Here is a 12,188-nt window from a genome sequence, read left to right on the forward strand (position 1 = left end):
GGCGCCCTGACGTCACTCTGGAGCGCCCCGGGAGCCGCACGGACGGTAAGTATGCTGCTCCCCCGCTCCCCACTACACTTTACCATGGCTGCCAGGACTTTAGCGTCTCGGCAGCCATGGTAACCATTGAGAAAACGAAACGTCGGATCCGGCAATGTGCCGAAACGATGTTTAGCTTAAGGCCGGATCCGGATCAATGCCTTTCAATAGGCATTCATTCCGGAACCGGCCTTGGGGCAAGTCTTCAGAATTTTTGGCCGGAGCAAAAAGCGCAGCATGCTGCGGTATTTTCTCCGGCCAAAAAACGTTCCGTTCCGGAACTGAAGACATCCTGATGCATCCTGAACGGATTTCACTCCATTCAGAATGCATTAGGATAAAACTGATCAGGATTCTTCCGGCATAGAGCCCTGACGACGGAACTCTATGCCGGAAGAAAAGAACGCAAGTGTGAAAGAGCCCTAACTTTTACCTCTGTATGATAATTTAAGTGGCACGTGTGCAGGGTTGGGGGGGGGGGGGGGGGGTGCGCGATCCTGAATCCTTGTCCAGGGTGCAGCCTAGATGCACCTCTGCTCATACTAAAAGTCCAGGAGAAAAAAATATATGAAGTCATTCACTTGCCACACGGGTCTATTTCTCTGATTCAAAAACTGTTAGACATTATTGATAATATATATAGTTGGGCCCCGAGAATAATTTCCTTTGGTGAATACAAGGAACCCTAGTGTGATATTGAAGGGACATAATGGTTCTTTCTACTACTTAGTCCCAAGGGACTGACCATCTCTTCTGCTGTTCAGCCCTCAATTCAATGCAAGTATGCATTTTTGATACAAAATAAAAGTTTATTCAGAGCATAGGAGAAGATTTGTCTTATATACAGTACGTTCCTCCAAATACTCCAAAAATGAAGAACCGATCAAATAGTTGTTTGGCCGCCTTTGCCAGTCACTTGTCAGAGCTTCCACATAGTGTAATATGAGCATAAAGAAATCCTTAGGAATCCTTAAATTATAGCCTGTATGGTTTATCTGATACCAGTGTGAAAATCTCTAGAGAGAAAGTCCCTGAACGCCAGAGGAAGACTCATTAACCCTTGAGGTCAATCTGGAGACAATGTAGGGAGGGCTTCCTCCCCTTGCTGTGTTGGGTCAGGCTGGTGCGGAGAGGGTTAATAAAACAGTGCAGGGTGAGCTGAATAGAGTGGAGGAAACATGAGAACCTGCCTGTACTGAGCCTGTATGGAAGTTGTAGCCTCCTTCATCCTCCCTCCCTCTCTTGCCTCCTCCTCTCCCAGTACAGTTAGAAACACAAGAGCAGAGCCCAGAGCTGGTTAGATGAGCCAGTGATCAAGTCAGGAACTGAATGCAGCAAGCTGCCTCCGGCCACACATCTTTCTAGGGATGTCATTTTTTAGATAACCTTTGTATTTTACCCAATATCAACCTCATGAGAGAGCATTGGTGGATGGCAACGAAAGGCCTTGGAATCTGTAAGAAGGAATACAAAGAAAACTTCAGGAAAAGTTCCTGCCAACTTTTTATTTCCTCCTGAAACTGATCTTCACTCTCAGGACTTAAGTTCTGACCTGGTTCTTCTCCTTCTTTTGAGGATCTAACTTTTTGGATAAGGGATTTTTAAAGGAACTAATAAGAAGATGGGAGTAAAATCCAAGGTCTCGTCGGTTATATTGTATCTGCCTATCCTCTACTGCTTGGCAGGGGAAGTCTACTCCTTTGGCGACGAGGAGGAAAGGCGATGTGACCCTATCAGGATTTCAATGTGTCAGAACCTTGGGTACAATGTCACCAAAATGCCCAATCTGGTTGGGCACGAATTGCAGTCGGATGCAGAACTTCAACTCACCACGTTCACCCCTCTCATACAGTATGGGTGCTCCAGCCAGCTACAGGTGGGTAGGTTCATGCAAGGACGTACTGCAGATTGTTCATAAACTTTTGGGACTCGGGGGCATTGAGGGCCCATCAAAAATATATTCTTCTGAAAGAAAGCTTAGAAACTTCTAGTTATCCCCATTGAATCGTCATCAAACTGAGCATCTTGTAGCTGTCCAGTTGATGGGGGACCATACGTGCCATCATACCTTTATAAGTTCCACAACAACTTAAACAATTAAAAAGTAAAATCTAAAAAATTGCTCCTTCCTAGTATTTTACATATGTTTTTGAAAAAAAAAAAGTATTGTTATGGTAGTTTTAGATGCAGCAAGGCTGAGTTTGTCATGTGGCACACCTTGCGGAGAGATCAAAAGGCTTCTGTAGTAGGTCAACCTACTACAATATCTCACCGTGGTAAAATGAAACAGTTAAATGACACCTTCAGCTCGGCTTCATCTATACATGATTTCTGATTGTGTCTACTTTCATAGAAAACTACTTAGAAGTTTTTTTAAATTTATTATCCCATGAGTCATTTAGCAAAATTACTGTGTATTACTGAAGGAGACAAAATGTCACTTTTGTTAATAATTAACTTCAAGTCTTGAAGTTTACCTAGTCTAACCGCTTGTAAACGTCAGATGCATGAGGTTTTTGACCTTCTAGTGCAGGTAGTCAACTTTGCTTTTTTTTTCAAAAAGTTGGAAAGTTTAATGGAAAAAAGAAATATGAACAGACAGAAATCACTTCTGCTGAAAGTCAAGATGCAGATGGTCCTATTGTGGTGAGATCATGGTTCCTTCAAGGGCAATGCTGGTTTTTAAATGCCTCTACCGCCTGAGAGGGAGGTAAAATGCATTTACATACCTTAATAATGTCAACACAGAGCAGCCCGGGCTATAGTGTCTCTATCACCTTTCAATGAATGCACGGATTTCTTTGTGAGCTGGTGTTTACAGTAAATATACCTTTGCAATGGGAGATTCAATTTGCAAAAAAAAAGTGGCAGAGTATTTCGGTTTCAGGTAAATTTCCATGTCTATTACTAAAAAGTTATGTAATGGCCCGTCTTGTGAGCCCTTATTAGAATGGCAAAGAAAGAAGCTGTGTATGCTAATGTCATTGTTATCACCATCATCATCACCCTCATCATCGTTAGTAATTGCTAAATCTGGTTCCACAAGGTGTATACAGCTACATAAAAACACACATGCAACAAAAAAATCCCAAAAGGGTCAAAACAATTGCCTATAAGGGTTTGTAGTTAATGGGAATTCCCTGAAACGTACCTACTTAAGGGACCAATTGAGTGATAGGTGGTGAGCAGATGTGGTATAATCGATATTCCCCACATTGCCCTCCCTAATGTCATCAACAGGATTGATGACATAGGCAATAGTGCCCATAGGGGCCTCCACGTAATCAAAACAACCCCTCATCTCTCTCCACTTCATGGCCACTTTCACATGGTCATTATTTGGTCAGTATTTCCCATCAGTATTCATAAGGCTCTGGTTTTGGCTTACCAATACTGATGCAAAGTACTGACTGTGTGAAAGCAGCCAGGAGTAACAGGGAATTTGATATCGCCACACCTGCTCCTCCATATTGCCAAGTGAACATCCCAAAAAGGCATTTCCCTCCTAAAATAAAAAAATGCTAAAATATTAATCCACGTGAGTGTATAAATATAATTTAGAAGATAAAATGTCATACGTGGCTATTTTTTGGCACATAGATGACAACTAATGCTGGCATCAATTGGAGAGCCCATAGGGACGGCCAACCATTCAGATCTTCTTAAGTTTTTGCTTGCCTTAACAAGGTATCAAGAGTAAATCTAGAGACCTACTGTAACTTGAAATTCTTGGGCTCCAATGACAAATTTGTAACGGTGCTCCGCATCTACCATGTGCTGTTCATAATACTGGTGTCTTATTATGTCACGTAGGGGCCCCTGCAGACTTTAGAGCCCCAGTGGGTCTGCTGTCTTTGCTCCCACTATAGTTACATGTCTGTGTAGATCCTAAGCAGAAGTACCGTATAAAAAAAGTCTCCAGTCTCTTTTAGAATCAAATTCCGGAGAAAAACACCCTCAAAAGCTGTACCCAAAACTGCACTGTGTGAACACGGCCCAAGAATGTAGGTGACAGAAAGATGGGTGACTATGGTCAGTATAATGGAAGCGGTTAGTTGTCAGGGTCTGTAGTGGGCTTAATAAAACATTAGGTCCAAAGTTCGTGCTGTTTTTAGAATAGTTTGTGAGATTTATTTTTTGCCAAGTCCTAAAGGGAAGAAAATATAAATGAAAGATACTCATTTTATTAATTCTGTGCCATATGGATTCGACCTTCACACAAGAACAATTGTGTTTTTATTTTAGGGGAAAATCCATCAAAATAGGAAAAATTATGAGATAATTTAGAAGTGTAAGTTATATGTCAGAAGATACACATTGAGGTTATATAGTCAGAAGAGTTTCTAAGGTCTCAGCCTTTAAAAAGTTTCAAAATGCAAGGTTTTGACCATTTCGCCTAGGACTCTGTGAGGGTTGTGTAGTACTCTTTATATTTTCTTTTTTGGCTGCCATAGCCAGTGTCTTTCGCGGTTTTTGAGAAGCTTGTTGGCACACACTTGGTGGAATGCTCCCCGCGAGCAGATCTTCTCTTTGACACTTTGCACACACATTGTTGATATAAGGATTTTAGGTCTTTGTGAGAGTGACATGCTGCATGGCAGGAATGTGAGGGCTGATCCATTTACTTGTCATTTTTTTTCTTCTTGTGGGAGTCTGATTAGAAGCCCTGCTAATTTGAGCTTGTTAAAGAAAACCCGGGCAGATTGAATTCCCCATTAGCGAGATCTCTGCGATAATTACTTAAAGAAAAGGGAAAGAAAGTGAGTATTGAGACAGGAAGGGAAGAGAGACATTAAAAAGAGACACAGCTGAAAAGCTCCCAGGTGGGAATGTCTTAAAGTGGTTCTAGTCACAAATAGACTTGCCCACAACCAGGCGAAAAATCCTATATTTTTATTTTTGGTAAAGTTTTTTTTCTTTAAAAGACGACTACACAGATATATTTCCATATTCAAACATTTTTGCAATTCTCTCCTCAATGGGCAAGCAACCAAAAACAGTCTTGAGCAAATGTTTTGACCCTTGAAAATACGGGGTCCTCCTGGTTGTTGGCATTAACAAATGCATCTATGTCATCTTTAGAGTACATCCACATCTGTAAAAACAGCCATGTAGATGCCCTTTAAGCCCTGTACTACTGCATAACTTGCAGATTGTGTTTCTCCCGTGACATCAAGTCCAACCATGGCCATGATAACATTAGACAACCCGTGTTAAAATGGAGTTACTCATGGTTAGAACATTGTAGTTTGACCACTCCTGAATGTTCTTGACACGCTGAACTGACCAATAGGCCGCGTTTCCATAAATTAACCAAAAGTGGGACATATACTAGGGGGAAACAGTTTTCTGCTGAATTTTTTTACAGGGTAGGTGAGAATATAAGTAATGAGGTTGGTGGCTAGTTTCTATCCACGTGGCACACAACTTTATTGACACATAGGAGTTGCCCAGTTTTAGATGCCAGATTGAAGCCCACATCCTACATCAGTTTGTAGCCCTAAGCTGGCCAAACACATTAGGCTCTATTTACATCTCCTTTGCAAATTCCGGTAGTTTGTTCCGTCCAAAGAACACACTAATGGAGATCCCTGGTGACTATAATGGGGATCCGGCTGGATGTAGGAATTCTTGTGTGTCCAAAAGCCAGCATTTATGCTGGAAAATGACCGCATCCCATTATAGTCAATGGTGATCTGGCGGTGTGCGGCCTTGTCTGGCTATGCCAGATTTGGTGAACTCCGGTAGTCTGTTCCTCTTCCGGAACAGACTACCAGAGTTCACAACGGAAATGTGAATATAGCCTAAAGCCTGTAATAGACCTAGCGATTGTCGGGAGGGAAGCGTTCCTTCCTGGCAATCACTTGCTCGCTTGCGGAGTAGACCGCTGCTATTACATGCAGAGATCTCCTCCGCAGCATGGGAAGGAGAGATCGTTATGCTGTCACTCATCCCCATGCCGTCTAGTTGGTTGCCGGCAGCAGACCGTGATTAGACATCATGATCTGCCGCCAAAAAATCATGATCTTTTAGCATGCTGAAAGATCATGATTGCCCGATGAATGAGAATTTGCTCGTTCATCAGGTAATCGGTGGCAGTATTACACTGCCAGATAATCGCTAACGAGCGTTACTGCGAACGCTCGTTAGCGATCATCTGGTAGTGTAATACAGGCTTTAGATAAATATTGACTCGTTGATGGGGCTGGTAAGCTTTGTAAAGTTAATTTCAACTGCCCAATCTTTTTGTTCTCGGGGATATAAGCCAATACTAGAGGTGTCTAGTCGAAGCTTTCACCCCTCTGCCCATTAAGTACTCATGTATGCTCAGCTCTCCCAATTATACATGTGTGTAGACGGGTGAGGGGGAGAGCTGTTGGCCAAAAAATCGAATGTGTATGGGAAGACTGCTGTAATATTTGCTTAAAGAAAGGAAAATAAAGTCAGTATTGAGACTTTGAAGGGACGGAGACAGTTGAAAAGGTTCCAGATGGAGACTGCTTACTGATCCCAGGTGGGAAGCTTGCTGATAAGAACATGATAATTCACAGCACTTAATCAAACAAAAGCAAACAGTTTATGATACTGGGGATTACCCGGAACACAGGCCTATGAGATGGCTGAGGAGGAAAATGCTTTAAGTTGAAAGGTCGAGCAGGAATATAAAATAAATCATTGTTACTGAGAACCTCTTAGTCGTGTTTACCTCCAACTTGATTAGTAAAGTATTTCGTTTACATTAGTCCTTGTATTACATTTCTAAACCTACCGGGCGGTTTTCTTTTCCCCTTCCTTCAATTGGACTGTGCTCCTTAAAGGATAAGAAAGGAGTATTTGAGTTTGCCAAACAAAATGTCACCGTCCTAAAGACAGTATAAAAAATGGTGCCAGATGGTGGGACTGTTTAAAAGTTTAAGAAAGTTCTTATTTTTTTTTTACTTTAGAACTTTTGGAGAACAATTCTTCAATTTTATTTCCTGAATAAAACTTTTACCATTCACAGTCTACGTTATTACATATGATGTTCTGTTTGTTTTTGATTTGCCGAACTATAATGAATGCTAGAAAAAAATGTAATAAAAAAAAAATAATATTCATTGAATATCTATGTTTTAATTCCTAATTTGTTTTTCTTCTTCTGCTTTCAGTTCTTCCTCTGTTCTGTGTATGTTCCCATGTGCACAGAGAAGATTAACATCCCCATTGGTCCTTGTGGTGGCATGTGCCTTTCGGTCAAGAAAAGGTGTGAACCTGTCCTTAAGGAATTTGGATTTACTTGGCCTGAAGGTTTAAACTGCAGCAAATTTCCTCCTCAGAATGACCACAATCATATGTGCATGGAAGGTCCTGGAGATGAAGAGGTCCCACTGCACAGCAAGACCTCTGTGCAGCCTGGAGAAGACTGCACCATATTTGGTCCAAATGCAGAGCAGTATACTTGGGTGAAAAGAAGCACGTCTTGTGTTTTGAAGTGCGGCTATGATGCTGGGCTCTACAGTCGTCTGTCTAAGGAATTCACCGATATTTGGATGACCGTATGGGCCAGCTTGTGCTTCATATCTACTGCCTTCACTGTCCTTACATTTTTGATTGACTCTTCCAGGTTCTCTTACCCTGAGAGGCCCATCATCTTCCTGAGCATGTGTTATAATATTTATAGCATTGCTTACATTGTGAGGTTAACAGTGGGCCGAGAAAGAATATCCTGTGATTTTGAAGAGGCGACAGAACCTGTCCTTATTCAGGAAGGGCTGAAGAACACAGGATGTGCTATTATTTTCTTGCTGATGTACTTTTTTGGGATGGCTAGCTCCATCTGGTGGGTTATTCTGACATTGACCTGGTTTCTCGCTGCTGGTCTCAAATGGGGGCATGAAGCAATCGAAATGCACAGTTCCTATTTCCATATTGCTGCTTGGGCCATTCCGGCTGTGAAAACCATTGTTATATTGATCATGAGACTTGTAGACGCCGATGAGTTGACCGGGCTATGCTATGTTGGAAATCAAAACATTGATGCCCTCACCGGATTTGTGGTTGCTCCACTTTTTACCTACTTGGTGATTGGGACTTTGTTCATAGCTGCTGGCCTCGTGGCCTTGTTTAAAATTAGGTCAAATCTTCAAAAAGACGGGACAAAAACTGATAAATTGGAAAGACTGATGGTAAAAATTGGCGTCTTCTCGGTTTTGTATACAGTGCCAGCCACATGCGTCATCGCCTGCTATTTTTATGAAATCTCCAACTGGCCGGTTTTCCGTTACACTGCTGATGATTCCAACATGGCAGTGGAGATGCTCAAGATATTTATGTCTCTCTTGGTGGGTATTACATCTGGAATGTGGATCTGGTCGGCCAAGACACTGCATACGTGGCAAAAGTGTTCTAATAGATTAGTAAATTCAGGAAAGGTAAAAAGGAAGAAAAGAGCGGACGCTTGGGTTAAGCCAGGAAAAGGGAACGAGACTGTTGTATAGCTCGAGGTTGAGCACAATTCACAAAGTGAACACCGTCCTACATTGAGTTCTTGGAGACATAAGGCTTACATCTTTCGGGATAACTCTTCGGGCTTCTATGGGATGTTCATTTTTGTTCCTAATGGCTCCCCAAAGTTGGCAAAGCCTGGATGCCTTCTGTCCATGGTTTCAGCACTAAAGGTTGTCCAAGTGGTAAAAATGAATGACCTCAGGAAACAGAGAGCTAGACTTGGCCTTGTTCGCTAGCTCCAAAGGATTTGTCACCGATGGGCCATTTTAGGGCTTTTTTATAGTTGAAAAAAAAAAACTATTTTTCATAGGTTACATTGTGGTAAAGTCTTATATCTTGTACACGACTGGAAGGTTGCTTCCGAGACAATGGATTAACGAATGTGACTACCAAGCAAGCGAACATGCAAGGCACATTTTATCCTATTGCTTCACCAGTGTTTTGCCCCACTACGAAACCACTGCCCAAGGTGTATTTTAAAATGTCTGACAGAAAGAGTGAAGCCTCTGAACACTGGAAACTGTTTTAGACTTTTTGGTGCCTTACTAACTGAAATATTTTCATTTGTGTGTGTTACTGCCTAACATAGCCAATCACCGAATGCAGGAAGATCTAATCTCCTGATCATTGCTGTCTGTAGTTATGGGCAAGGACAAACAAAACTTTGTAGACCAATTAGACCACTTCAGAAACCAACTGACCTTTTGTTTGGCAGACATCTCAAAAACTGAAAAGAAAAAAATCCAAAATGTTAGGCACTAACTTTAAACTTCTGGGCACATTGGCTATGAATTTGTCCAGCCCGTTTTAAAGAAAGTATAGCTGGTCATAGTCTTGTTTTTTCAATACTTCTAGACATGATGGGTCTAGACTCTAGAAGAACAAGGTCTGTGGACTCTTTGTGTTCATAATGCACTAAAAGTGAAAATATATAGAAACCGAATAGGCTCATATGGATTGAAAAGGAAAGAGAAACAATGCACTATTTGCTCTCTGTATATAGGATTAGTATATGTGTGGTGCCTTTGTGAATTATAAGATAAAATATTGAAAAAAGTAAAGTATTAGCATATGGAATATCACAACTCCTATATAGATAGTGATGTGATTGGCTGCTAGCCATTTTATCAGGTGAGGTCACCAGCAGCTAGTGATGTCATCGGGGCCTAAGGCACATTTATAGTTTCATGTAGAGTATGCCTTGTTGATGTCACTAGTTCCTATTGATTTCATAAGCTCCATTTTTGATACCTGAGCCTTAAGGCCTAAACATTTCAGAACTTTAAATTTTTTTTTTTCCTATGCTTCATTTTAATTATATTGATTCATATTGAATATTGGATTTTTGTTTTAATAATGACATGCAATGTGTTGTTTTTTACAGTAGGGGTCACTGTTGTGAATAAAAGGGGCATGCCGCTACTCTATAGGGTGCTGCCTTCTACACTAGGTGTCAGTGATGGGGTCAGTCGGCAAGTTGATCCCCTCCACTGACAACAGTGACATCTACTGTAGAAGGAAGCACACTACACCATATTGGCTTTCAGTGTTTTGCCCCCTGTCCATTGACAATATGTACAAGCCTCTACTGTAGGTATCCATGTTATCAAAAAGGAGCAGACTATATTGCAGTGTACTAACCTCTACAGTGGAGGGGACATGCAACTATGGTATATTACAGTGCATCGCCCCTATGTTGCAGTATGCTGGCCTCTACAGGACGGGTCACTATTGTCAATGGAGGGAACAAGCCACTATATTGCAAGGCACAGACTTCTATAGTAGCTGTCACTATTGGCGTACAGTATATTCTCCTCCATTGACAACAGTGACACCTCGTGTAGAGGCCAGCAATGGTCAACATATTGGCTTGCCGACCCATGTTGCAGTGACCTAGACTCTGCAGTATTTTTCTCTGTTGTCAATGGTTCTTATGCCAATATGCAGCAGTTTCTTGGCCCCTACAGTAGGTGTCGCTATTGTCAATGGAGGATACAAGCCACTGTATTGCAGAGCACTGACTTCTACAGTAGGTGTCACTGTTAGAGTGCAGCATATTCTCCTCCTCCATTGACAACAGTGACACCTAGTGTAGAGGCCAGCATAGTGCAACATATTGGCTTGCCGACCCATGTTGCAGTGTGCTTGTCTCTGTTGTCAATGGATGTTATGCCAGTATGCTGCAGTTTCTTGGCCTCTACAGTAGGTGTCACTGTTTCCAATAGAAATTGTATTATCTCATTCCCATAGGTAATATAAGACGTTTCCCATTTTTCCCAATTCTTTAAAGTCACTGCTTGGTCACCTTATGTATCATGCTGTCTTCTTTTATGCCCTTTAAGGAAAAGAACAGGGACTAGAAGGTCATTGACCGTTTTATAAAATCTTAGCTAACATAAACCATAATTATATGGTTAAAAGAGTCGACTTTGGACTTTTTTCCATAAATTATTAACCAAGTTCCAAACTACGTAAAACCTGTCTGTGTCCGGTATGTAGGAGGCTGCCGCTGGAGTCTTAGCAAGCAGCTAAGCCATACTGGTTAACCCTACTAGCTATGACAACTAGGTAAGGGCATGCTGAGAGTTGTAGTTGTGCAGTTGGAGAGCCGCCGGTTGGACATCTACAGGGGTCCCGAATAGAGGGGAGTCTTACTCTAGTGATTGTGTGCAACTTTTTTGGCCAATCGCATGACAGTTAACCAACCCAATTGTCTGATTGGCTAAAAACCTTCACTTGACAGTTTTATCCAGATGTAGGCGCTGGTGGTCATGCTTGATCCCCTGAGGTCACCTTCCGGTTTCAGGATGTTGGGTGAGGGTCAATCTGATTGGTCGCTATAACCCACTCTTCTAATTTTTTATACCTGATTCCGACTAATTTTCTATATAGGAGTTGTATTTTCTATGTGGGAATTTATCAGTGTGAAATGGAAAAGCCAACGTCCTTGTGCCTTAAAAGTCTATTTTGTGGAAGAAATATAGAATAAATGCTTTGACAAGGGTGTATGAGGCTAGAAAAAAAGGTCTGCTTTTTTCCAAGAAACAGCACCACTCTTGTCTACAGGCTGCGTCGGGTATTGCAGCTTAGACTCGATCACTTGAAAAGGGCTTAGGGGCAATACCAGACACAGCCCAAAGTGAGGGGCATATGTGGAAATGTCTGATCTTTTTTTTCTAATCTCATATTAAATGAAATGCCCATTCTATACCTGCTGACGAAACATCATGTGATACGTCGACAAAACTTCCAGGTACAAGTAATATACTCATGTTAGACATGAATTTGTGAACTTCTGTGGAAATAGACACTGCTTTTATGGGTGTTGCATTTTGTATACGTCTTTAATGGATATGTCTTGTAAATGTATGTAAATGTATAATTTATCACTGTACAAATCTTTTATATTTAATTTTTTATCAAAAAATAAACCACATTTTCAGCTGAGCTTTGGAATATTCCTTTATAATATAGATGTTTTATGGCTGTCCTACAGTAAAGAGTAAGACTTCAGACTATAACTTAAAATACTGTCTCCTATACAGTATACAAGAATATAACTACTATAACACTGCTCCTATGTACAAGAATATAACTACTATAATACTGCTCCTATGTACAAGAATATAACTACTATAATACTGCTCCTATGTACAAGAATA

At 41.2% G+C, this 12,188-nt stretch overlaps 1 protein-coding gene across 1 annotated transcript; it reads left to right on the top strand.

Moving 5' to 3' along the window:
* The first annotated feature begins 1,351 nt into the window (after window positions 1-1,351).
* On the top strand, window positions 1,352-11,967 carry FZD4 (frizzled class receptor 4). The gene is made up of 2 exons (XM_044284902.1): window positions 1,352-1,915; window positions 7,188-11,967. The coding sequence occupies exons 1-2, from the start codon at window positions 1,661-1,663 to the stop codon at window positions 8,514-8,516; spliced, it is 1,584 nt and encodes a 527-aa protein (XP_044140837.1). The 5' UTR covers window positions 1,352-1,660; the 3' UTR covers window positions 8,517-11,967.
* The last annotated feature ends 221 nt before the right edge of the window (window positions 11,968-12,188 follow it).

The sequence above is a fragment of the Bufo gargarizans genome, chromosome 3 (genome assembly GCF_014858855.1).
Source record: "Bufo gargarizans isolate SCDJY-AF-19 chromosome 3, ASM1485885v1, whole genome shotgun sequence".
Classification (NCBI taxonomy): Eukaryota; Metazoa; Chordata; class Amphibia; order Anura; family Bufonidae; genus Bufo; species Bufo gargarizans.

Bases quoted from the DNA above. Each gene is read 5' to 3' on its own strand.
- FZD4 (XM_044284902.1), top strand. From the start codon at position 1,661: ATGGGAGTAAAATCCAAGGTCTCGTCGGTTATATTGTATCTGCCTATC. The intron at 1,916-7,187 runs GTGGGTAGGTTC...TTCTGCTTTCAG, and splicing joins GGTGCTCCAGCCAGCTACAG to TTCTTCCTCTGTTCTGTGTA.